Source organism: Salvelinus alpinus, chromosome 1, assembly GCF_045679555.1.
Source record: "Salvelinus alpinus chromosome 1, SLU_Salpinus.1, whole genome shotgun sequence".
NCBI classification, from domain to species: domain Eukaryota; kingdom Metazoa; phylum Chordata; class Actinopteri; order Salmoniformes; family Salmonidae; genus Salvelinus; species Salvelinus alpinus.
Window position 1 is genome coordinate 42,821,684 of NC_092086.1, and position 25,723 is coordinate 42,847,406.

Consider the following 25,723-nt stretch of genomic DNA (forward strand, 5'->3'; position numbering starts at 1 on the left):
TTAGTGCAACCGGATTACGGATCAATTGAGCCAGGATCACCAAGATATCCTGGCTTAATCCCTTATCCTAGTTTTGTGCAACAGGCCCCTGCTTGTCGCATAACGAAAATGTTTTCCCAGAACTGGCCAAAGATAAGTTTCATTTCCCCATCATTGCTACCCTCTGTCTTCTCGTCTTCTGAGGTGTACTGCCCATCGTCACTCAACAACCTAATCCAATCAAATGATTCAATCAGACCGGGGGGGGGTTGGAATTAAACGAGACCAAATCCAACAATAAATTGTCTTCTTCACACAAATCGTCTGAAATTTAAGAACTGGTTGGTGTCGCAGTTGCATTCTGCAGTGTGCAGTGTGAAGAGACTGATCTGAGCGCAAAGAATCCAGGTAGGTTTATATTTGTTCAGACTTGCGTTACATTTCCCTCACTGTAGCTCGAGGTAGAATATCAAACACAAACTGTTACATGTTTCTAATGAAAGATTCACCTTGCAGTGATTCAAACCTGGCTATGTTAACTAAATACGTCCACCAACCCTCGACACAGTCTATTACCCATCACCGCTTTTTTTCACACATATTGTAAACATTTAGATGTTTGAACATCTGCAATTCTTTTCCCAGGACACCACACTATATTTCTGACTTCCTGCGTGTAGCGTGTTAGCAAAGCTTTGGTAATGGCACTGGACGGATGTGGCCAGCTGTGCAAGTGTATCCTCATCATTTTCAACATCATTTTTGCCGTAAGTATCCATAATCTCACTAACTGTAGGCCTAATGGTAACAACACATTGGTATCTGGTGTGTATGAGAAAGATAAGGGGGCTGGTGTAAAATGTAAATTCGTTGTGGTAGGTGAATAGTTAAAATGTATCTATTTTTATTTAACTAGGCAAGTGGGTTAAGAACAAATTGTTATTTACACTGGTCTATTTATCTTTGATCAACCTAGGCAGCGTTTGCCATTTTCTGATTTGGAAATAAGCTTTGCTTAAAGTCAAATAGATAAATCTCATTTAAATTTTGTCCAGACCCTTGCTACCATCTCTGTATATTTCCACTGCTGTTAATAACATGTCTGACTGATTAAACCACTTTACCATCAAAGTACCAGCTCATGTCTGTTGCTCACAGTTGTCCATAAAATTGGATTTGTCACATGCCCGAAAATAACTGGTGTAAACTTTACCGTGGAATGCTTGCTTATGAGCCCTTCCCAACGATGCAGAGTTTTAAAAGAACAATACAAATAAAATAGTAACACAAAAATGTTAATAAAATACAAGAGAATGGAGCTACAGACAAGGAGTACCAGTGTGCAGAGGTACGAGGTATTTGAGGTAGATATGTAGGTGAAGGCAGGGTAAAGTTGCACCAACACTTTTTTGGTTACTACATGATTCCATATGTGTCATTTCATAGTTTATGTCTTCACTATTATTCTACAATGTAGAAAATAGTAAAAAATAAAGAAAACCCTTGAATTAGTAGGTGTGTCCAAACATTTGACTGGTACTGTAAAAAAGGTTTTCGTCACACATCTACCCAATGTTGGTGTTTCTTGACAATCAATTGAATTTAATTGATTAATTGAACATTGTAGATTTCATAGTTACATTGAAAGGTATACTTTGGGATTTTGGCAATGAAGCCCATTATCTTCTTCCTCAGAATTCAGATGAACTCATGGATACAATTATGTCTCTGCATGCAGTTTGAAGTTAGTTGCTAACTAGTGTAGCGCAATGCTAACTAGCATTAGCATAATGACGAAGTATATGGTAACTGCTAGCATACTAGTATATACAGTTGAAGTCGTAAGTTTACACACACTTAGGTTGGAGTCATTAAAACTCGTTTTTCAACCACTCCACAAATTTCTTGTTAACAAACTATAGTTTTGGCAAGTCGGTTACGACATCTACTTTGTGCATGACACAAGTACATTTTCCAACAATTGTTTACAGACAGATTATTTCACTTCTAATTCACTGTATCACAATTCCAGTGGGTCAGAAGTTTACATACACTAAGTTGACTGTGCCTTTAAACAGCATGGACAATTCTCGAAAATTATGTCATGGCTTTAGAAGCTTCTTTGACAACATTTCAGTCAATCGGAGGTGTACCTGTGGATGTATTTCAAGGCCTACCTTCAAACTCAGTGCCTCTTTGCTTGTCATCATGGGAAAATTAAAAGAAATCAGCCAAGACCTCAAAAAAAATTGCAGACCTCTACAAGTCTGGTTGATCCTTGGGAGCAATTTCCAAATGCCTGAAGGTACCACACTCATCTGTACAAACAATAGTACGCAAGTATAAACACCATTTGACCATGCAGCAGTCATACCGCTCAGGAAGGAGACACGTTCTGTCTCCTAGAGATGAACGTACTTTGGTGGAAAAGTGCAAATCAATCCCAGAACAACAGCAAATGACCTTGTGAAGATGCTGGAGGAAACAGGTACAAAATTATCTATATCCACATAACCTGAAAGGCCGCTCAGCAGGGAAGAAGCCACTGCTCCAAAACCACCATAAAAAAAGCCAAACTACGGTTTGCAATTGCACATGGGAACAAAGATAGTACTTTTTGGAGAAATGTCCTCTGGTCTAATGAAATAAAAATATATATTTTTAGCCATAATGACCATCGTTATGTTTGGAGGAAAAAGGGGGAGGCTTGCAAGCCGAAACACCATCCCAACCGTGAAGCACGGGGGTGGCAGCATCATGTTGTGGGGGTGGTTTGCTGCAGGAGGGACTGGTGCACTTCACAAAATAGATGGCATCATGAGGCCGGAAAATTATGTGGATATATTGAAGCAACATCTCAAGACATCATTCAGGAAGTTAATGCTTGGTTGCAAATGGGTCTTCCAAATGGACAATGACCCCAAGCATACTTCCAAAGTTGTGGCAAAATGGCTTAAGGACAACAAAATCAAGGTATTGGAGTGGCATTCACAAAACCCTGACCTCAATCCTATAGAAAATGTGTGGGCAGAACTGAAAAAGCGTGTGCGAGTAAGGAGGCCTACCAACCTGACTCAGTTACACCAACTCTGTCAGGAGGAATGGGCCAAAATTCACCCAACTTATTGTGGGAAGCTTGTGGAAGGCTACCTGAAACATTTGACCCAAGTGAAACAATTTAAAGGCAATGCTACCAAATACTAATTGAGTGTATGCAAACTTCTGACTCCCCATGTGATGAAAGAAATACAAGCTGAAATAAATCATTCTCTCAACCATTATTCTGACATTTCACATTCTTAAAATAAAGTGGTGATCCTAACTGACCTAAAACAGGGAATTTTTACTTGGATTCATGTCAGGAATTGTGAAAAACTGAGTTTAAATGTATTTGGCTAAGGTGTATGTAAACTTCAGACTTCAACTGTACCATAGACTTCCAGCCATTGTGCTAATGCTAGTTAGCATTAGTTTACCTGCCTTCATACTCAATGCTTGACAGCAAATTTTTACTGCTTGAGCTCCTGGTCCTCTTATAGAATATTAGCTCAAAAGTGTTGCATCTAAATATAAAGCACTGTTCTGAATGCAGAGACATGAAAACAGTATTCATGAGTTCATCTGACTGGGGAAGTATACAGTGGGGAGAACAAGTATTTGATACACTGCCGATTTTGCAGGTTTTCCTACTTACAAAGCATGTAGAGGTCTGTAATTTTTATCATAGGTACACTTCAACTGTGAGAGACGGAATCTAAAACAAAAATCCAGAAAATCACATTGTATGATTTTTAAATAATTAATTTGCATTTTATTGCATGACATAAGTATTTGATCACCTACCAACCAGTAAGAATTCCGGCTCTCACAGACCTGTTAGTTTTTCTTTAAGAAGCCCTCCTGTTCTCCACTCATTACCTGTATTAACTGCACCTGTTTGAACTCGTTACCTGTATAAAAGACACCTGTCCACACACTCAATCAAACAGACTCCAACCTCTCCACAATGGCCAAGACCAGAGAGCTGTGTAAGGACATCAGGGATAAATTTTAGACCTGTACAAGGCTGGGATGGGCTACAGGACAATAGCCAAGCAGCTTGGTGAGAAGGCAACAACTGTTGGCACAATTATTAGAAAATGAAAGAAGTTCAAGATGACGGTCAATCACCCTCGGTCTGGGGCTCCATGCAAGATCTCACCTCGTGGGGCATCAATGATCATGAGGAATGTGAGGGATCAGCCCAGAACTACACGGCAGGATCTGGTCAATGACCTGAAGAGAGCTGGGACCACAGTCTCAAAGAAAACCATTAGTAACACACTACGCCGTCATGGATTAAAATCCTGCAGCGCACGCAAGGTCCCCCTGCTCAAGCCAGCGCATGTCCAGGCCCGTCTGAAGTTTGCCAATGACCATCTGGATGATCCAGAGGAGGAATGGGAGAAGGTCATGTGGTCTGATGAGACAAAAATAGAGCTTTTTGCTCTAAACTCCACTCGCCGTGTTTGGAGGAATAGAAGGATGAGTACAACCCCAAGAACACCATCCCAACCGTGAAGCATGGAGGTGGAAACATCATTCTTTGGGGATGCTTTTCTGCAAAGGGGACAGGACGACTGCACCGTATTGAGGGGAGGATGGATGGGGCCATGTATCGCGAGATCTTGACCAACAACCTCCTTCCTTCAGTAAGAGCATTGAAGATGGGTCGTGGCTGGGTCTTCCAGCATGACAACGACCCGAAACACACAGCCAGGGCAACTAAGGAGTGGCTCCGTAAGAAGCATCTCAAGGTCCTGGAGTGGCCTAGCCAGTCTCCAGACCTGAACCCAATAGAAAATCTTTGGAGGGAGCCGAAAGTCCGTATTGCCCAGCGACAGCCCCGAAACCTGAAGGATCTGGAGAAGGTCTGTATGGAGGAGTGGGCCAAAATCCCTGCTGCAGTGTGTGCAAACCTGGTCAAGAACTACAGGAAACGTATGATCTCTGTAATTGCAAACTAAGGTTTCTGTACCAAATATTCAGTTCTGCTTTTCTGATGTATCAAATACTTATGTCATGCAATAAAATGCAAATTAATTACTTAAAAATCATACAATGTGATTTTCTGGATTTTTGTTTTAGATTCCTTCTCTCACAGTTGAAGTGTACCTATGATAAAAATTACAGACCTCTACATGCTTTGTAAGTAGGAAAACCTGCAAATGTGTCAGTGTATCAAATACTTGTTCTCCCCACTGTATAGATAACGGGCTTCGTTGCCAAAATCCAGAAGTATCCCTTTAATACTACAACATCTTTGACACTATATTTGTAACATCTTGTTTTTTGTGGTTTCTTCCTCTGACAGTTGGTGGGTTTTGCGATGTTCGGGTTGGGCTTGTGGCTGAGGTTCAGCTCTGAGACCAGAGGATTTTTCAACATAGACCTCAACACACAACAGTTTGTAATCTGTGAGCTCACACAACTCTGCTCTACTAATTTCAACCCCAAATGTTTTAGAAAGCTTTTTGCAGCTGTAAGCCATGGATAGACAGACTATACAACTTTGTTTATTAATGACTTATAAACCATTTGAAAACTATTTATAAAGTATAACTTTTAAGTGTTACTGAAAAATAATTAGTGCTGAACAGCTAACATTGACAAATGGGCATCTCTCTCTCTCTCATACTGTAGGTGTGTCAGTGTTGATTGTGTTAGGAGCAGTGATGTTGCTCGTGGCTGTTTTCGGAGATTGTGGAGCATGCAATGAGAATATGAATGCATTGGCAGTGGTAAGCTACAACGAAAAGAAAAACAGCATCCATGTTCCATTAGTTACACTACACTGAAGTGGGGGAACAAAGTATTTGACAGCCCTGATTTAGAGGCTTGAGTGGGCAGAGGTAAGTAACCTTAGCTAATAAGAACATACATATTAGTTTCACTTCCTAATAAGAGTTCCTCACTAGAAAGTATCTAAAGTTGTTCAGCCCAATATGTCACCCAAAGCCCTTACCCACAATGCACCAGTGGAAATCTAATCTGTGACGTGGGAGCATTTGGATTGTTGAGTGATCCTGCTGCTTTTTCCCGCCACAGAATTCTCAGGTTCTCCTTGCCGCACCTCTGACCTCTCAAGGGCCTAGCAAGCACTTGTCATCAATCCCTCAACTGATCCGCTACCTCATGGGCCATGGTGCACTTTGCAACCATAGAGGAGCACTGGGAATCTCGCCTCTGTCTGAGAAGGCCAGAGACTTTTTTTAAGCTTCCATTTAACAAGAGCTTGAGATAGGAAATATTGCTTCCTGTATGAAGCTTTGCTGCAGGACATTGTGTACATTTCCACTGCATTTCAGCCCTGCCACAAAAGGACCAGCTGACATCATGTCAGTGATTCTCTCGTTAACACAAGTGTGAGTGTTGACGAGGACAAGGCTGGAGATCACTCTGTCATGCTGATTGAGTTCAAATAACAGACTGGAAGCCTCAAAAGGAGGGTGGTGCTTGGAATCATTGTTCTTCCTGTCAACCATGGTTACCTGCAAGGAAACACATGCCGTCATCATTGCTTTGCACAAAAAGGGCTTCACAGGCAAGGATATTGCTGCCAGTAAGATTGCACCTAAATCAACCATTTATTGGATCATCAAGAACTTCAGGGAGAGCGGTTCAATTGGTGAGGAAGGCTTCAGGGCGCCCAAGAAAGTCCAGCAAGCGCCAGGACCGTCTCCTAAAGTTGATTCAGCTGCGGGATCGGGGCACCACCAGTACAGAGCTTGCTCAGGAATGGCAGCAGGCAGGTGTGAGTGCATCTGCACGCACGGTGAGGTGAAGACTTTTGGAGGATGGCCTGGTGTCAAATCAAATCAAATCAAATTTATTAGTCACATACACATGGTTAGCAGATGTTAATGCGAGTGTAGCGAAATGCTTGTGCTTCTAGTTCCGACAATGCAGTAATAACAACAAGTAATCTAACCTAACAATTCCGCAACTACTACCTTATACACGCAAGTGTAAAGGGATAAAGAATATGTACATAAAGATATATGAATGAGTGATGGTACAGACGGCATAGGCAAGGTGCAGTAGATGGTATAGAGTACGGTATATACCTATGAGATGAGTACTGTAGGGTATGTAAACATAAAGTGGCATAGTTTAAAGTGGCTAGTGGTCCATGTATTACATAAGATGGCAAGATGCAGTAGATGATATAGAGTACAGTATATACATATACATAAGAGATGTGTAATGTAGGGTATGTAAACATTATATTAGGTGGCAACCAAGAAGGGCAGCAAAGAAGCCACTTCTCTCCAGGAACAACATCAGGGACAGACTGATATTCTGCAAAAGGTACAGTGATTGGACTGCTGAGGACTGGGGTAAAGTCGTTTTCTCCGATTGTTTGGGGCATCCGAAAAAAAGCTTGTCCGGAGAAGACAAGGTGAGCGCTACCATCAGTCCTGTGTCATGCCAACAGTAAAGCATCCTGAGACCATTCATGTGTGGGGTTGCTTCTCAGCCAAGGGAGTGGGCTCACTCAATTTTGCCTAAGAACACAGCCATGAATAAAGAATGGTTCCAACACATCCTCCAAGTGCAACTTCTCCCAACCATCCAGGAACAGTTTGGCGATGAACAATGCCTTTTCCAGCATGATGGAGCACCTTGTCATAAGGAAAAAGTGATAACTAAGTGGCTCGGGGAACAAAACATCGATATTTTGGGTCCATGGCCAGGAAACTCCCCAGACCTTAATCCCATTGAGAACTTGTGGTCAATCCTCAAGAGGCCGGTGGACAAACAAAAACCCACAAATTCTGACAAACTCCAAGCATTGATTATGCAAAAATGGGCTGCCATCAGTCAGGATGTGGCCCAGAAGTTAATTGACAGCATGCCAGGGCAGATTGCAGAGGTCTTGAAAAAGAAGGGTCAACACTGCAAATATTGACTCTTTGCATCAACTTCATGTAATTGTCAATAAAAGCCTTTGACACTTATGAAATGCTTGTAATTATACTTCCGTATTCCATAGTTACATCTGACAAAATATCTAAAGACACTGAGGCAGCAGACTTTGAAAATTAATATTTGTGTCATTCTCAAAACTTTTGGCCTCGACTGTACAGTGATACTGTGGTTTTATGTGTGGTAATTCATACTGTATGTGTTTTGCTGTTTACCTGATTTGTTTACCTGCCCCTCACAGTTTTCCAGCCTGCTGGGTATCCTGGCTGGATTAGAGATTGGAGCCGGTGTGTTAGCCTACATGAGAAGCGATGAGGTGAGAGAGGGAAGGGAAAGAGGGAGCGAGAGATTTATGAATGATAAACAACTTCAAGCTAAGGCTTCCCTTTCACGCAGATCACCAAACCCTGTGCTATTTCATGAAATGGTAGTAGTCAACAGTGTAACTCTACCTCATGTGTTGTCATCTTCTCTTTGTGCTGTGCAGGTGGGAAAGCAGCTGGCAAAATTCTATATGACTGTGTACGCTCAGTATGTGGACAAAAGAGACCCTGGCTTGGCTGTTACCCTGTCAATATTCCACAATATGGTAAATACCAAACCTATTCCCAAACTATTAATAGCATCACAGCTTGAGTTAGGCACATTTCACTCCATCAGAGCTAATTCAATCCACAGCTCTATAACAATTATGTACACATTCTGAATGGCACTTGCCTTCTCTCTCTCTCTTCTAGTTGCACTGCTGTGGAATCATTGGTGCCTTTGACCTCTTGGTAAAAAAAACATGTCCCGAAACCAGCCTTTTGGAGACCTTCACTCTCCCTGTGAGTGTGTTCATTATAGGCCAAATCCTATAAACTTGAGAAACATGTGCACCTTGAACTTCAATGTATTTCACGCATTGTTGTTCAGCCAATGGATATTTGCAAGTTACCGGTGCAGGGCCGGCCCGCTCATTAGGCAGACGCCTGTGGCGGCAGATTGACGAGGGTGGCATTTTCTAAGCTGAACAATACGCACCAACAACGCATAAAACCTCACATTATTCTACCTAAAAACAATGAAAAATTCACTCAACCAATGGCAAATGGGCTTTTTAGGTGAGCGCTGATGCCACCCTATGCCCACATCCTCAAAGGCGCAACATTTTTCACTTGTCCGTTTAGTGCGCCTCTCCAGGGTGCTGTTGGAGAGACGCATTGCTGCAGCGCTCCACCAATATTCTGTCAAAAACATTATCTAGCGTAAATCATGTAGCAAATCCGTATGTGGCGTTTTCTGTAGCCTACAGGCTGGAGATGAAATCTATGACAATGTAATGAGATGGACACATATGCAACATGCAGGTTTCTCCGATCAAAGAGCCAAACCTAAATGGCGCCCAATCAAACAAAAATGCACTGACATGTTAAAAATAGAATAGAACTGAGCATAAACCTGATTTCAACATCTGGAAAATACGTAGTTTTGCTGGGTGGCAATTTCTTTCTCTTGCCTAGGGCGGCAGAACAGCCATGACCGGCCCTGTACAGGTGCATAGGATTCGGTCGTTTTTCATATTGACTATAACAGACTATAATAAAAACAAATATGTAAAATAATCCGTCAAGACTGTGACAAATTACATTTGTTACCTTATGTTTATTCCACTATAGAGGCATCGAGGAGGCTGGCCTAGATTTCCATATCTCTGCTCTGTACTGAGCCCAAGGCCATAACCCGTCCCCCTCTGGTCTCTGTCCCCCTGCAGGCCTGCCCCACAATGATCGTCAACCTCTTTGAGTCCAAAGCGCCTCTGGTGATGGGCCTCTTCCTTGGGACTGCTGCTATGCTGGTAGGCAACACTACACAGACACACAGTTCAGTGGGCTGTCGCTCCTTCTGCTTAACCCTTTCCTCCCTGCATCACCATCTCCTCCTGTTGTTCCTAGATCACAGCCCTGGTGTGCTGCAGCATCCTCATGAAACAGATCAAGAGGAGTCACCTCTCTTCCCCCATGTACTGAGGGGACAGGACCACCATGTTCAAACATTTTTCTCCACTATGAGCCCAAAGCAGATGGTTGTCATTCAGTGACCATCACCCCATTCTTTCACTTAATACTTCTGGAGAGGCGCCCAATAAAAATGGATCTCTTAATTAGCTTTCATTCATTTGCGTAGCTGGACAGGGCTCTGGATCATCTGGACATGCTTTAGCAGGGCTCAGAATGAGACCACACCCTCCATTTAGATGACATATGAACAGGGCAGACAAGACACTGTTGCTCTGTAAGCAGCTGTTTGTTCTGCCCCTCTTCCCACTGTAGTCCTTAATCTTCATTAAAAAAAAAATTAAAAACCTTTAAAAAAATCACTTACCAAATATTAGTGAATGTATATAGCTGCTCTTGCTGACATTAATGCTGCTTACATGAAAGGGACCATTTTATTAAGGTAGTCATACAGAGCATTGAATGAGGGCACTGCTGTAATCAGACAAGTAACGCACTGTCCAACATTACCTTTCCCTGTAATCACATCAGTTTAGAATCATGTTTGTGTTGCAATACTTTTACAAGTTTCAAAGTTTAAATATCAATGTACTGCTGACAGAATTAGCATCTTAACATGATCTTAAGACTTAGGAAATTAATTTACGAGGATTTAACTGCAAACTGGATTAATCCGTAGTTGGTTCTCTATGCCAAATTAAGTACATTTATTAATAACATCTAATCATTCTACACAATTACAATACTAATCCCCCAACTCCAGCTCCACTTGTACACCCTGAGGTGATATGGAATGAAGAAATCAGTCTTTCATGTTTGGATGTTGACGTGGGATGATATCATATGCAAAGTTGAGTCAGGGATCCTTAAATATGGCTCTAACGTTCTGTTTGCTTGACTTATTACTTTGATGCCAATTTCTAGCTTATGAACAACTGTTTTTTATAAGCAAACTAATGTATGCAACTGGGATACATTTCCTTGTAATGTTGAGTCACTCCAATCGCAGCGGATGTGAAACTTAGAACCTTATTGCTCTTGGGAATCATATCTCCCTGAATGCCCCGTCAAGCAGCAGTTGTACTGGAGGCTGTTGAGTGTGATAGAATAAACACTTCATATGAAGTGGCTTGGTACACTAGCCAAAGTGTTGCCCTGTAAATGTAGGCCGTGTCAGGCAGGAGTGGGCCAAATGGTGTACTTAACCAGGTCAAGTGTCTTGTAGGAAGTCTTATTTTATGAGAACTACAATTTCTAATGCTTTTTTTGCACTCTGAGAACCGCTTATGTTCTGTTACAAGCTAATACTACTGACTGTGCAACTTGGCACCAAATGTGGAGATTTTTGGTAAAATAAAGTTGTTTTTTTCTTCCTTGTCTGATGTCATTGTGCTTACTGCATGACTGAATAAGTGCTGGAGAAAAACAAAATCATTGAGTAAATGTGTATTTAATTTGTTCAGTTGTCCAGCTTTGGTCCTACAAATGAATAACAGTTAATGTAACAAATACATGTGTCAAGTTGAATACTGTAAGAAACAAGTACATTTGAGCACTACAGTATTAATACAGTACATTTTAGTAACTTCAAGAAATTGATGGTTTATACTCCTACCTTGTGCTCACAATTGTCCAAACCATTATAGGAGTGTTAATTCAACTCTAAACTGAAGCAGCCCTCAATACAGTCCCCGTCTGCTGGGGAGCATACCTCCGTGGAGCACATGAAGTAAATCTGTTGTGGATGAGGACAGGACAACACATTCAAACGCACTGACCAGACAGTACTGTATCAAACTCTGTCTATAATGTGACACCATTGGCTGAAACTGACCTCCTGGTCCTCCAGGTGGGAGGGACTTCCTGTGGGTAAAGACTGGAAGGTGGTGATTGTGAGCCTCCGGGTGTGACGGGGTTGGGCAGGTGGTGGGGGAGGGGCCTGGGAGTCACCACGGCTGGGACAGCTGAAAAACGAGACAAAACAATGTGGTTTTCTTCAGACAAAATAACTGCCTGTTCACTATATGGACAGTTATTTAGTGGAGCTGAGCAGCAGGTTCTGTGGAAAAACCTACAGAATATGGATATTTCATGCAGCTATGAAGTGCTTTCTCTGTGCTGTTGCATGTAAACAAACAGGAACTATAGTGGAACAACCTACCCATCATAGATGAGCAGCCAGCGGGCCCATGGTGTGTCTGGGTAGGCCAGACAGTAGTGCACCAGGAGCACCAGGCCAGGGTCCATGTCTGGGGGGCTCAGCAGACCCACCTCCAGGTGCAGAGGTCGCCCCTGAAGTAGACTGAGTGGTCGATGTTTTTCTGGGTAGAAGCTGCTGTAGTGCTCATCTACAGGCAGAGGTAAACATGGAGAGGGTAAGTGGTTAGTTGGCAGATACAGTATGATAAAACCCACTCCTCAGAGTCCTACATAGCTCTGCTGCTACTCCTGAAGGTTTCATTACTTATACAGTCCTACCTGTAGCGATTTGTAGCTGGACAGCCAATGAGCCCTGAGTGGGGACAGGGGGGCTAGGGGTGGTGTTCATCACCTGGTACTTCACCCTTCCGAGAGAACCAGGAGAAGACCTGCACTCCACCATCAACCTACACAGAAGACAAGCTCATGTTACACTAACTCTACACCGATTTGTAATCTCATCCCATCTGTACTAAGGGATTGCAGGTTCATCGTCATGGTTTGAAAGCATTAGCATTCAAATGGTAACTTCTGGGAAAAATAATTAAATACATTTGTTAGGGATTTGAACCATTTGTTCTTGTAGTAAAATGGCTTTACCGGACAGGTGAGTCTTCAGACGTGGTGCTGTGTTTATGTTGTGTGGAAAGTAGAGCGTTGAACTCCAACAAGTGGACCATGGCCTGACCATCCTCCTAGCCAAACAGACATGAGCAACAGGTCAAAAGAAGGAGCATCAAACTATAACATGCTAAATAATTACACACGGGTAATATGTTGAACAGTTATACAAGGATGTTGAGTAGCAAGTGTACAGTAACTTACGTATATGTGCACTCCACAGCCATCCAGGGGTACACTGTACAGGTCAGAGGTCATCCTCTGGGGGGTGCAGGACACGTGACTGTCCGCAGGTAGAGGGGGAAGGGAGACCGTGGGGTCCACCAGAGAGCCAGGGACCGCAAAGACAAATTGACGCCCCGATGTACACTCTGAGGGTTGACACACACAGACAGCCTGAGGACCTAAGACACAATCAGCACATTGTGTAAACTAATGAGTAGCAAAGCAGTTCGAAAGCTGACATTCCCGAAATACCAAGCATGTGCACATGGCCTTGGACACGCTGGAAGACTACTTCCACTCCTCCTATCTTAGATCTTCCACTGGGACGTGTTTTGATGTCGGCGAAACACCAAACTGTTACGGCTTCTCCATAGCAACACCAAGACCAGTAGCTTGAGGTCGAGAGACTAACCATTCACAAGGTAAGAGCAGCAACCTAAGGAGCCATCACAGTCCTGGTTGGACAAGCCACAGGGTGTGTGTGTATCAGCCTTGAAACCAGGGTCTGGATGGAGGAAAAGGAAACGGTACTGGTGTGACAAACCAGGTTTATGAACTTCTACTTAAGAAAGAAGTGGATATTTGATACTGAAGTAAAACCAATTACACTGTGGTCTCCAGGATCACCTAGTAGAGGTGAGGTGCCCTCTTGTGGCTCTTTATAGTGCATGCACTGATATGAGACAACCACATAGCCTTTCAATAGTGGTGCAGTTCACACATACAGTAGAAATATTAAAGATGAAGACTTACCTTTCATCACTGTGTCTGACAGATCTCCAGGGGGCCCTGGGTTGGGACGATGAGGGGAAGGAATGGTTGAAGGTTGTGGATGAATGATGTGATGGTGTGAGGGGTTATGCATGGGGCTTTTGGTAGGATGGGGTGCATGGGTTGGACTCGCCACAGGAGTGTGGGCAAAACTTCCTCTTCTATAATGGTCAGAATCTAGGGGAGCTTGAGCCCCTGATGTCTTTTTGGCGTGTGTACTGGGATCATAGCTTTGGTCCTGGTTGTAGATGGACATTCCAGGATGGTAGTAGTAGTAGTAAGGGTCAAAGGGAAAAGGTGGGATTTCAGGAGTTGTAGAATCTGGGGTTGGAGTGGGGGTTTGAGGACTGTTAGTGGCAGGAGGAGTAGGCCGAGTTTGGGTAGTAATCTGGATAGGCATTTTGGCCTGGGCATAGTCATATGAAAGGGCTGGTTGGTGAGAACCAGCCCTATACATGTAGGTTTCCATAGTGTGAGGAGCAGAGGTCTGAGGTGGAGGAGTCGGAGCTCCTTTAGATGGGGCAGAAGATGCATGATCTACAGGCTGGGGTAATCTGTATGGATCATAAGGCATTGAGTAGTAATAGTATGGGTGATCGTAGTAGTGTGGATAAACTGGATGGCCAGATGCTGGAGTAGAGGTTGAAGAGGATGAAGGTGGAGCAGTGGGGAGGACAGTAACATGGTTTTGTTCTTGTTGAGGGTTGCTGATGGGTGATTTGAGATGAGGGTAGTACAACGGGGGGAAGTTTGGAAAGAGAAGAGGTTGGGTTGTAGCATGGGCAACAGAGGTAGAACTAGTAGACGGGCTCTGGGCTGTGTGTGAATTGGAGGGTTGCTGTTGTGGAGGCCATTTCAGGTGACCATGAGGGAGTGACTTTCCACTCTGATCAGGAGACGATGCAGGGGGAGATGGGACAACTGGAGGATGTTCGTCCATGGGTCTAGAGGGATTGTTGGTCTGGAGACCAATTCTATTTTTCTGGATCGGTGGAGGCTTGTAGAAAAAATTAAGAGTGTATTGGTAGAATGGGATCTCTGTTAAGGTGGGAGATGAGTTAGGGGAAGTGATATGTTTCAAAGGTTGAAGATGAATAAAAGGGTCATCAGGGTGATGGGATCTCTTGACTTCACCACTGGGTGTTTGTGGAGTGTAGTAGTGAGGATAGGGTGGAGGGTGAGGCACATGAGAAACAGGAGTTCTACGGTATGTTTGTGAACTGCTAACCGGGAGAGTAGAGGAGTGAGAGGCAGGGGTAATATGCTGAGGGCGTTGGGGTGGGTTATAGGGAGGCACTTTGGGGTGGTAGAGGTAGTAGTGTGGAAACACCCGGAAGATCGGGTTAGGGGTGTGAGGGGCAGGTGGTTCAACCTGAGGACCATTGGTGGAAGTACCCGTCTTCGCACCTGGACTGAGCCCTTGAGGTGGCTCAAGCATAGGGATGTTGGGGTGATGGTAGTTGTGGTAGTATGGGTGGAGAGTATACTCAGGGGTTCGGAGAGTGGGGGCTTCAGAGTGAACTGGATGACCAGCTGTAGTGGAAGAATACTGAGTAACATGGGGGTTATTGTAGTTGGGGTGGCTTGGGACAGGAGTGTGGCCTGTAGTTGGGAGTTGAGAGGGAGGACTAGAGGAGAGGGGTGACTGGTATGACTCACTGAGGGGCATCGTGTGGAGGTAGTAATACTGATAGAATGGGTAGGCCTGAAGATGCTCAGCCAGGGGAGGATGGACAGAGGGGCCTGTAGTCAAGGGAGAAGTAACATGGATACCAGGGCTGGGAGGCTGATCAGGGGGCAATGTGGGCAGGGGATTGAATGGGAAGGATGGGTGAAGCACTGGGTAAGACAGGGTTATGGAAGAAGGGTTAGATAGCAGGGTTGAGGAAACTGAGTTTGTTGGGCCCATAGTTGCATAATGGGGGAAATCTGCTGCAGGTCGGAGGGGTTGTATTACTTGGTCAGGCAGAGAAGGACAGGCCAGTGTGACGGCTTTCTCTCCTATTTGAAGAGAGAGAGTGTATTTTCCATCCTGGAAGAAAAAGTCCATTATTTCAGTTAGGTGGGGAAATGATCATTTCACTGAGTGTACAAAATATTAGTAACATGTTTCCTAATATTGAGTTACACCCCCTTTTTCTCTCAGAACAGCCTCAATTCTTCAGGGCATGGACTATAAGGTGTCGAAAGCGTTCCACAGGGATGCTGGCTCATGCTGACTCCAATGCTTCCCACAGTTGTGTCAAGTTGGCTGGATGTCCTTTGGGTGGTGGACCATCCTTGATACACACAGGAAACTTTGGAGCATGAAAAATCCAGCAGCGTTGCAGTTCTTGACAGAAACCGGTGTGCTTGGCACCTACTACCATACCCCGTTCAAAGGCACTGCAATCTCTTGTCTTGCCCATTCAACCCTCTGAATGGCACACACACAATCCATGTCTCAAGGCTTAAAAAATTATATTTTACCCATCTCCTCCCCTTCATCTACACTGATCAAAGTGGATCTAACAAGTGACCTCAATAAGGGATCATAGCTTTCACCTGGTCAGTCTCATGGAAAGAGCAGGTGTTCCTAATGTTTTGTTCACTCAGTGTAAAATGCAACATTATTAAGCAAAGAAATTGTTTTAGCAAATTTCATGTAAAAGCAAAAAGGACAGTCAAGTAGCCCTGAGTCATCATTTCCATCCCAAGTCATAGCTCAATAGGAGTGCCATGGCTCACCTTTGATGTGATCCCACAGGCAGTGAAGGGTGCAGATATGAGCAGCTCTCTATGTTGCCTGTCCATACTGTAGCCACACTGCAGGGCCAGCGAAAGCAGTGGCGTCCATTTTCCTCTAACTGCAGGGGGAAACCAACACAGCTCACATACAGACCTGACAGTAGCCCCACAAACTCATCATAGCAGTAGAAATATAGTTACAGAAACATTGGATTCAGTCCAAATTATGCCTCTAAATCGGTCTGTTCAGCAGCCATAGTGTGCAGGCTGTGTACAATTGTGATAAATTATACAACTCCACACTTACCCTTGACTCTGAGCTCCTCTTTGGCTCCATGAACTTGCAGTCTGACAGTCATTCCCTGAGACGAGCAGCAGAGGGAGGAGGGGGCCAGGGCCTGGGACACTGGGCAGGACATCTTCACGGGGGTCCCTCTCCAGATCAGAGGCAACACATAACTACCATCCTGTCAGCAGCACCGCAGCCCACAGGAAAGGAGTGAATAATGGTGTGTGAAGAACAATAGAAAAAGCTTTTATGTTGACAGAATGACAGTCACGGAACAGTTTTGACCTGCCAGTCTGACAAGTTCGGAGAATAGATTGTGACTATGGACATCAAGTTACTGTTAAGCAGGGGAGAGGGGGGTGAGTGCTACTTTACCACTTCTTGCTTGACGTGACAGGCATTATAAGGTACCACAAACATCAGGTCTCGCCATGTCGACTCGACAGAGTAGCCACATTGAGAGGGTAGTTGAGCCAGGGCGACAGCAGAGGCATTCGCTAAAGGCAAGAGGACAAATGAATAGAATAGCCTACAGCTTATGCATCATTCACACCCACACTCCTTGTGGTCAGACTTAGCTCAATAATGGACTAAAGGAGCCTAACTTTACTCCTTGTAGTCCAAGGACTTTACATGTTCTGTTTAAAGGCGAATTGGCTCTGGAAGCCAAAATAGTCAAATACTCCATCTAAAACAGGAATCAATTCTCAATTGCAGTATGTTTCTAGAAACATAAATCCCTCTACTTTCATATCAGGTCAAAATCATTTCATAAATGAAAATACTGTACACTGTTTTTAACACAGTTGCAGACAATAGTATTTTTTGGTGACGACTCAAGTTTGTGGCGTCCGTCTTCCATTTACACAAAGGTGTTCAGAGACGCAGATAGCTAATTAACACAGTAGTCCACTGTCTTCCGTATTATTCTGTACGTAAATCAGTGACACTCCATTTAGTATGATATGCTACATTTCGTATGGTATGTATTTATTTGTAGAAAAAAATGGCTAATATTAGCTAGGTTAGGGATTAAGGTTAAAGGGTTATTAAGTAACCTTCTGTTTTATGTAACCATAGCAAACTAATTTGAGTGTCCCAGATTTACACTTACTATGTTACGTCTAGGCTGTGGAACCCTAACTCTATAAAGGTGTGTATCAATTTAACTTTATATAAAATTATGTCTTGCTTATAAAAAAGATAAGGAAGGTCCTTATGCTTCCAAAACCCTACCCCAAGCGATGTGAGTTAATGTTCAGACCGAGCGTCAGGGCTCTTAAAAATAATATATATAATAAAATCTCCCCTGTACAGAAGACACCATCCAATGACTAATGTGTAACGGAACTGAGAGTCATGATCAAAGGGATAGGTCACTGTCCGGCTTACCTCTGTCTACTCGCAGATGTAGGGCTCTTCTCCCTCTGACAGTGAGGGTCATAGTCTCATCTCCACATTCTACCTCTGGCTCCATTCTCATCCAGGTCTCTGCTTTCGCTCTCTCACCTCGAACTCTGATCTTTCCTGCACGCACTCCTAAAACAGACATAACATTAGCCTATTATGCATATTTTGAGCAAAGAAATACGTGGCTAGTCAAACTGAACAAGTTGAATGGTAGAATAGGCTACATGACAAACAGAGCCCACCTATAGCTTACCTGGAGTTAGTGAATCTGAGTGGTAGGCCATTTGTGAGTGGTTCTCATCGTTTCCTGTGATGGAAAACTTTCCACGATGTAAATTCTGAATTTTGCCTTGATTGCAATCGATATTACTATATGATTTAAATGGAAAATCTTCCGAATGCTTCTCCTCGTGTTGTTTGGCATGGTACTTGCCGTTCTTATCATTGAATACCACCATTCGTTTTCTACCGGAAAGTCGTGATCTGTTCAATTCTTCAAAGTCCTGAGATAATTTATATTTTCGCACGTTTTCGTATGATTCACCAATTTCACCTGGCTTGGTCTCGTGGAGCTGTCTTCGCGCTGGCATTTCTACGCGGATTCTTGACTGGTTTGTTTGACTGATGTTGGTCTTTGTCGTCGGGATGTATTGAGTCAGTTTATCATTACGGGATACACTGTCGCTTGAAAGAGGATTTTGTGTGGATTCTGTGAACTCAACAGGTGTGTGGATTATTATTTTACCTGTCGAATCGTGAGCCTGACCTCGCAGATACTGAGTGATTGTTAGAATGTAAAGTAGGAGGATACCGTAACCTTTCTGTTTAAAATACATTGCCAATATGATTGTTTCTCAACGTGCATCAACACACTGGGACGAGGCAAAAGGGAAAGGTATATTTTGAATACTCCCGCAAGCACCACATGTGTTCACTGATTCAACCTCAAGTAGTCTTAATTGGTAATTAGTCTCAACAATGGCATGCTGATTCCAATTATGCTTGTCATTTCTACAGGGGTATATAATTACAGGTTTGCTATATAATTTACCATAATAAAAGTCAAGTTGAAACTTAACCACAATACGTTAGAGATGACAGGCTCTCTTCTCTCCACAAGAGGGTGGTATTGTCATACAAGTCAAAGCACACATTGAATTCTCCACTTCCCCCGAGGAGCCTCTGACCATTCCACCCTTACCCTGGTATGGCCAAGTAACCTAACGCATTTCCTATAACTTTGCTTTGTTATTATGGTAGGAAAATAAACCAGCAATTGCTGAGAGGGGAACCTGACCCTCATCAAGTTTCACCTTTGAATGTATGGGTTAGGGAACTTGCTTTTGTACCAACCCACATGACGTAATACTATAGTATACTATGGTATAAATACTACAGTATTGCTATATTTATATACTATAGTATTCACTGTAGTGTTTTAGCAGAGTAGTGTATTATTTACTTCACTGTATTGTTTTTGTATCTTTGACATAGAAGTGGAGTCTTTCTCCTTGAGGAAACCTGCTGGACAAATACTAAAAGAGCAAATGTTCCATAACCTTTATGTAGGTAGGACTGGAGTCTGAACCGATAGTTCAGCTCTTCTGCTCCCTTCTGTAACTTGTGGGGAACACAACATATGATCTATACTTGGCATGTAGGTTTCTCATTCGTGGATGGCACAAGTTGGGATATTTTTTGTGTGGAAATTTCCCTGAAATCAACTTGGAATAATCTAGCAAATTTGTGCATCATAGGGATTTTATTTAGTGTTTCCTTTGTAATATCATCACTATAACCATTGCTATTATTGTCATAGTGACACTGTGCTACCACTTGGCAACATCAATGTTGATCATTATCAACCAAATATTACAGTGGCATGAATTGTACGGACAGCAGTAGGCCTAAGAGTGACAGTGAAAAACAAAAACAAATTCCACTGTACTTTCCTCTTTTATCAGGCATCTGCATACTAATTACTGTAATATTCAAGAAGGACCCGTAAGTAACAGAGGGATTTCATTGAAACTGAGCATAATGTACACTGTCTAACTGAACCACACTATTCAATAGGCTACATGAAGAGAGTGTACAGGGGAGGAGAGGGGGTTGATGGGCGCGGCAGAGTGATGACTCATTGTGAGTTGCCTAGCTACCAACAGTCAGGAGTTGTTTTCTTTTCAACTTTTCAAAGCAAAAAATATGTATGTCTGGATTTCATTGAGAGAAAAGAGGGAGAGGGGGGTGGTAAACGAGGGCTGAGCAGGAAAAGGAGGGACAAAACAGTCAGAGAAGGAGGAGGAGGGTAGATCATGTGCAAACTAAGTGAAATGTAGCAATAATGTGAGATCTAAAAAAAGAACCACAGGGTGGAAGTGACAGAGAGGGAGTGGATCAAGAATAAAACCCTGACCAGTCACCATGGAAACGGGCAGCTCCACTAAATATCAGGATTTTTTTTATTGAATGTAAACAGTTGCTGGAACAACCAAAACAACTAGCGGCTACATTTCTTATCTGTTTTCTGTTAGTACATTGGGCTTCATGTCCCTTAAAGCTATCCCTGACAGTTTACTTTTTCTTCTTAAAAAAACAACAGACTGCTTTAAGACCTGTTGGAATTCCCCTTGCAGGGACCCACATGAAAAAATACTATAGTATTCTATGGTATAAATACTATAATATTCACTGTAGTGTTTTTGCGGACTTTACTGTATTATTCACTGTAGTGTTTTTGGAGTATTTACTGTAGTACACTGTAGTATATATTATTTTTGGTACAATTTTTTAACTAGGCAAGCCAGTTAAGAACAAATTCTTATTGACAATGACGGACTACCGGGGAACAGTGGGTTAACTGCCTTGTTCAGGGGCAGAACGACAGATGTTTTACCTTGTCAGCTCAGGGATTCGATCCAGTGAACTATAGTATAAATACGGTAGTAAAAGAAAATGGTAGTATAAACTATAGTTATTTATGTAGTGCTTTTGCAGATTGTAGTATACAGTAGTATTTACTGTAGTGTTTTTGTGGCCCGTAGTATGTACTGTAGTGTTTTTGTGGACTGTAGTATACTGTAGTATTTACTGTAGTGTTTTTGTAGACATTACTGTAGTATTTAGCTTACTATAGTGTTTTTGTTTTATTATCTTAGACGTGGAGGCTTTCTCCTTCAGGAAACCTACTGGAGAAATACTAAAAGATCACATTTTCCATAACCTTTAGATAGTAGGACTGGGGTCTGAACAGATAGCTCAGAGCTTCTACTCTTTTCTATAACCTTTAGATAGTAGGACTGGGGTCTGAACAGATCGCTCAGAGCTTCTACTCTTTTCTATAACCTTTAGATAGTAGGACTGGGGTCTGAACAGATCGCTCAGAGCTTCTACTCTTTTCTATAACCTGTAGGGATCAGGTTGGTCTGTACTTGGCATGTAGGTTTCTCACTTATTTTTTGCGGGCATTACTGTAATATTTACTACAGTGTTTTTTGGGGGGATAATATTGAGTATTTACTATAGTATTCTACAGTATACTTCAACATTATATAGTAAGTACTACACATTATCGAGGGATACTACAGTTACAGTATAGTATTCTACAGTATAATACAGTTTATCATTCTATAGTAAGTACTGTAGTATTGTATAGGAAACTGTTGTATTTTTTAAACGTGGGGAGCATTGAGAAACCCCAGACGAATCTAAAGGAACCACAGACTGCCATAGTTTTACCGTTACAGGCCTCAACTGATCACTGTCCCTATCGTCCCCAGGGAAATCAGTGTTATGCAAAAGTAGATATAATCTCATGAAACCAAAATGATAATGACAGAGCAATTAAAATGGCATTCTAATTCTGGTCACGTAAAGGGTAACACAAATCACAGGATGTCCATGTACTCTGTGCATATCATTTAGTTGAGGCTTGTGTAGCAGTGTGATGTTGTTCCCCTAGATTACGCACCAAATTGCACACAAGGACCAATTCAAATAGGCCAGGTCAAGAGGGGATGTTAATAATTTGATAATAATAATAATTCAGTGTATTTTTTTATTTAATTACAGCTGCATAGCTAATGTTTTTATTTGGTGTACAAACACTTTTTCATACCAATATTGTACATACAAGTGATTGTAAAAGTTTTGTATATTTTGGTTTGGCCCATCGCGGGTTATCTGTATTCCCATACCACTTTATCGTTCTCTTTTGCCTGACCCTCGGCTAGCAAGGTATGTTGTCCTTGGCTCCGAAACTGTTTAATATAAAACCGTCATAAGGTTATACAATGTACTGTTTTGCAACCATACGTTTGTTATAGTGTGGACAGTGTAGGAATTTATGTTAACAAGTTTCACAGAGCTCACTGACTGGGGTATCTGTTGTAACTTCTGAGTACTTGTGACAGTTGTTGAGTGAGTGTCCATGTGCTCGCGCAGGTGCCGGAGAGCTGTGACTGCACCAAGGGTAACGTGTGTGTTGTCTCTTCGTGTGCAGGTATGTCTTTTATTTTGTCAGAATTATGTTCTGTATAGTTTTACTTGTATATGCTGTTGTGCAGCGAGTGTGTGCACGCAGCACCTGTTAATTCCTTTTGGCGCTCTTTTGCCTGACCCTCGGCTAGCAAGGTGCCGGAGAGCTGTGACTGCACCAAGGGTAACGTGTGTGTTGTGGCAGCGTCCTAATTAAAAATACACAACGCAGAATGAACCACGCTACACTTGCATAAAATCACATTGATGTATATGTCCTAGGACCTAGTCCAACTCTGTCTGTTTCTGGCTGACCTATGATGGCACCTGGCTGACCTGAATGTTGCTCCACCTTAATTAGGCTCATACTTCTCTTACTTTGGCTGGCTCTCCAGTGGTTTACCAGGTTCACCACATAATCACAGACCCCTACTACTTTACACTTTCCCCTTGAATCTTTCTGCCTGAATTGTGTCCCTGGGACCTGTAATGGAGGGAGTGACCAGATTTAGCAGCCCTCACTACACTAATATGGGTGGTAGCTGCACCTGGGCTGTTTCAAGGGGCTTGATCTTGCTTGTGAATTACTTGTGCATTACAGAGAATAATGTATGTGGAAGGAGCATGCCACAACATGGAGATCATGGGAGTAGTATCCTTCAACTGGCAGCAATGTTCCCTCTAAACTGTGAGCGCGTGTGCGGGCGTGCAGCTCCCCGGGACTGCCATGCAGAAGAAATATCAGCGAGCAGAGAAGCACGAGATTAATTTTCACTCAACTTTCTAGAGTTTCCCCCCTTAGTTAACACGATCACTGTTTCCCTTTACTGTGTCAATTTTGATCAAATCAACGCAATATTAGCCACTTTCAATGCAACATACCGAAACAAAATGAACTATACAAGACTTAGTATGCAAAACGAACTATGCAAGAGATTTTGTTGTAGGCAGAAAGCATCGGAGTCGGATTCTATTGCATTGACATGCATGACTCAGGCCCCTACTCTACACAGACCAGTGTGCCATAACCAATCAGAGCTGCAGTAGTCCTATATGCAAATAGACCATTGCCATATATGGATCTGTGCCGTTCACTTTGAACTAGACTGTATTCACAGCATACAGATCAAAGCGAGAACTGCATGTAGCGACGTGTACATTTGTTCATATCCTTTGCTAGTTAGTGAGTTATTAGCCCCGTTATAGATCATTTGTAGTCAGCAATGGGGGAGTGATTGCTTCCTACAAGAGCACAAAACGTGTACATTTCTAGACATCTTTGAAAAGCAAGTCAGTTTAAGTGCTTTTTCAGACAGGCTTGAATAAGCTAAGTAGCCAATAGGCAGAGGGTAGCAAAATGTGTCTGATTCTCTGTAATAATGGGATGAGAATAATATTGAATTTTATTCTGTAAAGTGGTTTCTTGCATCAAAAAACACAAGAACAAGTGTATAAACAGGCTAATGTCAAGCCCTGCATATTTTTTTCAAAAGTCTCATGGAATGTAGGCCTATATTGAACACCATACATTGGCTGCTACTGTAGGCTGAATGATAGAACAGCTATTACCATATTAAAATGTTATGTGATGCATTTTCTCCATTGTTTTTGATGGTAGGCCACTCTGGTAGGCCTACATTATGATCAAATAGCCACAGTAGCCTACTTGACCACTGTTAGAACTAACTTAAAGCAGGTGTTCTCGGTGTTCACAGTAAACGCACACCGGAAGTTGCACAGAATTTTCACAACTTTGCTTTCAGCAGACCTGAAACTTGCTACGCGATGAAAACAAATGAGAGGGAACATTGACTGGCAGGCATAGAATTAGACGGTCCAGTTGCACCTTTAATCCATGTAGTAGGATAGGGAGCTCCTTTCACTGTGTGTGTGTGTGTGTGTACCAGAATGTGTGTGGCTATGACATAAATCTGAGGGCCAGAAGGGTGTTCGTGTGTGTGTGTGTTACAACGGCACAAGGACGTCAGTGTGTAACTTACCTGTATAGTAAACCAGTCAAACGACAAGTGGGAGTGAAGGGATAAGTGAGATCCCAATAGCCTCATCCCAGTTAGTCAACACTGGGTAGGGTGAGTTTCAACACACTGTTTTTGATACAGGCCATTATCTGTTCTGACTCATTAAAGTTTTTAAAATTACTCAGCAAATCCCCTACATACTCTTGCTGTCTTTCTAAATTTAAACCTAGCAATCAGACAGCCAGGACAGTCATGTTGCTGTAGACAGACTCAGACAGGCAGAGACCGGGGACAATGACACAGTTAACCACAGCAGATCATTTTACCATTGTAAAGCGACGTGCTTATGGTCACGCTTACTCCCTTTGGCATGTGGACACTGGAATTGTTTCACACGGCCGTGTGGAAATACTCTGTCAGTGAGCGGCCCTGGGAGCTCCTCAGCGTTGAGTCACAAGCTGCGTGGTCTTTCTCAACGGGCTGATTGTTGATGAAATGATCCCATTGGTCCTCTCAAAAGCTACGCAGGCATGTTATTTGTTAATTTCACTGGGGCCCCTCCTAGCTCGGGACCAGCTTCCAGAGGCAGCAGGCCACACTGTACCCAAGCTAGCTTACCTCACCTGTCAGGTAGGTGTTGTCGATACACCGTGGGAAGAGGCAGGCTAGACAACATTTCTAAATTCCCTCTCTGCCTTTTTCTATATTTGAGGCCCAGCATTTGAGTTGCCTGTCCCTCTAGGGGCTAGGGTGTATCCTATTGGCTTTGTGACAGTCACATCCTTAGTGTTGGGTGTGGGGAGTCCGCAGTACATCTTTAGAGGTTACTCCACATTCCTTATCTTTGACCCAAGTGAGGTATGCTGTTTGTGGAACCGTATCCACCAATAACCCAGTATGTGACGTGCCCGGTGGATAATACTTTGAGGTCTGAGAGTCACTTGGCCAAACATGTCTGAAACCCTATCATTACCCTGTGACATCACCTGAGGCTGCTGAAGCACTCTGTATGTAGCACATTACCTCAGCAGAGGTCAATAGAAGTAGGTTTCTTTCCCTCTACTTATATTGTCAGACTATTG

General features: G+C 42.9%; 3 protein-coding genes and 2 non-coding genes across 6 annotated transcripts; 1 reads left to right on the forward strand and 4 right to left on the reverse strand.

Annotated features, from left to right (window-relative positions):
- The first annotated feature begins 160 nt into the window (after positions 1–160).
- On the forward strand, positions 161–11,321 carry LOC139576788 (CD9 antigen). Its single transcript, XM_071403253.1, has 9 exons — positions 161–387; positions 625–746; positions 5,333–5,435; positions 5,662–5,759; positions 8,189–8,263; positions 8,435–8,536; positions 8,685–8,774; positions 9,701–9,784; positions 9,882–11,321. The coding sequence occupies exons 2-9, from the start codon at positions 681–683 to the stop codon at positions 9,954–9,956; spliced, it is 693 nt and encodes a 230-aa protein (XP_071259354.1). The 5' UTR covers positions 161–387; positions 625–680; the 3' UTR covers positions 9,957–11,321.
- A 57-nt stretch (positions 11,322–11,378) lies between these two features.
- LOC139576777 (uncharacterized) lies at positions 11,379–15,360 on the reverse strand. 2 transcript variants are annotated; one of them, XM_071403231.1, is made up of 9 exons: positions 13,743–15,360; positions 13,402–13,494; positions 12,969–13,135; positions 12,744–12,838; positions 12,423–12,550; positions 12,106–12,292; positions 11,779–11,908; positions 11,560–11,679; positions 11,379–11,423 (listed from the first exon to the last, which is right to left on the reverse strand). In XM_071403231.1, exons 1-8 carry the CDS (start codon positions 15,196–15,198, stop codon positions 11,596–11,598), a joined length of 2,340 nt encoding a protein of 779 aa, XP_071259332.1. In that variant the 5' UTR covers positions 15,199–15,360; the 3' UTR covers positions 11,379–11,423; positions 11,560–11,595. The 2 variants fall into 2 exon arrangements, with proteins under 2 accessions (XP_071259332.1, XP_071259341.1); XM_071403240.1 differs by lacking the exon at positions 13,402–13,494.
- Positions 15,248–19,117, reverse strand: LOC139561071 (uncharacterized). The gene is made up of 7 exons (XM_071377939.1): positions 18,440–19,117; positions 18,169–18,315; positions 17,152–17,273; positions 16,795–16,954; positions 16,488–16,606; positions 15,311–15,792; positions 15,248–15,269 (listed from the first exon to the last, which is right to left on the reverse strand). The coding sequence occupies exons 1-7, from the start codon at positions 19,020–19,022 to the stop codon at positions 15,248–15,250; spliced, it is 1,635 nt and encodes a 544-aa protein (XP_071234040.1). The 5' UTR covers positions 19,023–19,117.
- A 566-nt stretch (positions 19,118–19,683) lies between these two features.
- LOC139540205 (U7 small nuclear RNA) lies at positions 19,684–19,739 on the reverse strand. Its single transcript, XR_011668121.1, has one exon. It is a non-coding gene; the product is annotated as a U7 small nuclear RNA (small nuclear RNA).
- Positions 19,740–21,348: 1,609 nt separating this feature from the next.
- LOC139540207 (U7 small nuclear RNA) lies at positions 21,349–21,401 on the reverse strand. The gene has a single exon (XR_011668122.1). It is a non-coding gene; the product is annotated as a U7 small nuclear RNA (small nuclear RNA).
- Between the last annotated feature and the right edge of the window lie 4,322 nt (positions 21,402–25,723).

What these genes read in the sequence shown, in the direction of transcription:
- LOC139561071 (XM_071377939.1), bottom strand. Translation starts at nt 19,022, where the DNA reads ATGTATTTTAAACAGAAAGGTTACGGTATCCTCCTACTTTACATTCTA. An exon ending in GTCACGTCAAGCAAGAAGTG is followed by an intron (nt 16,955 to 17,151) that starts GTAAAGTAGCAC and finishes TGCTGCTGACAG; the next exon opens with GATGGTAGTTATGTGTTGCC. An exon ending in AGAGGAGCTCAGAGTCAAGG is followed by an intron (nt 16,607 to 16,794) that starts GTAAGTGTGGAG and finishes TTCCCCCTGCAG; the next exon opens with TTAGAGGAAAATGGACGCCA.
- LOC139576777 (XM_071403231.1), bottom strand. Translation starts at nt 15,198, where the DNA reads ATGCTTGAGCCACCTCAAGGGCTCAGTCCAGGTGCGAAGACGGGTACT. An exon ending in TCTGAAGACTCACCTGTCCG is followed by an intron (nt 12,551 to 12,743) that starts GTAAAGCCATTT and finishes TCTTCTGTGTAG; the next exon opens with GTTGATGGTGGAGTGCAGGT. An exon ending in CCAGCTACAAATCGCTACAG is followed by an intron (nt 12,293 to 12,422) that starts GTAGGACTGTAT and finishes CTCTGCCTGTAG; the next exon opens with ATGAGCACTACAGCAGCTTC.
- LOC139576788 (XM_071403253.1), top strand. Translation starts at nt 681, where the DNA reads ATGGCACTGGACGGATGTGGCCAGCTGTGCAAGTGTATCCTCATCATT. An exon ending in ATATGAATGCATTGGCAGTG is followed by an intron (nt 5,760 to 8,188) that starts GTAAGCTACAAC and finishes TGCCCCTCACAG; the next exon opens with TTTTCCAGCCTGCTGGGTAT. An exon ending in TGGAGACCTTCACTCTCCCT is followed by an intron (nt 8,775 to 9,700) that starts GTGAGTGTGTTC and finishes GTCCCCCTGCAG; the next exon opens with GCCTGCCCCACAATGATCGT.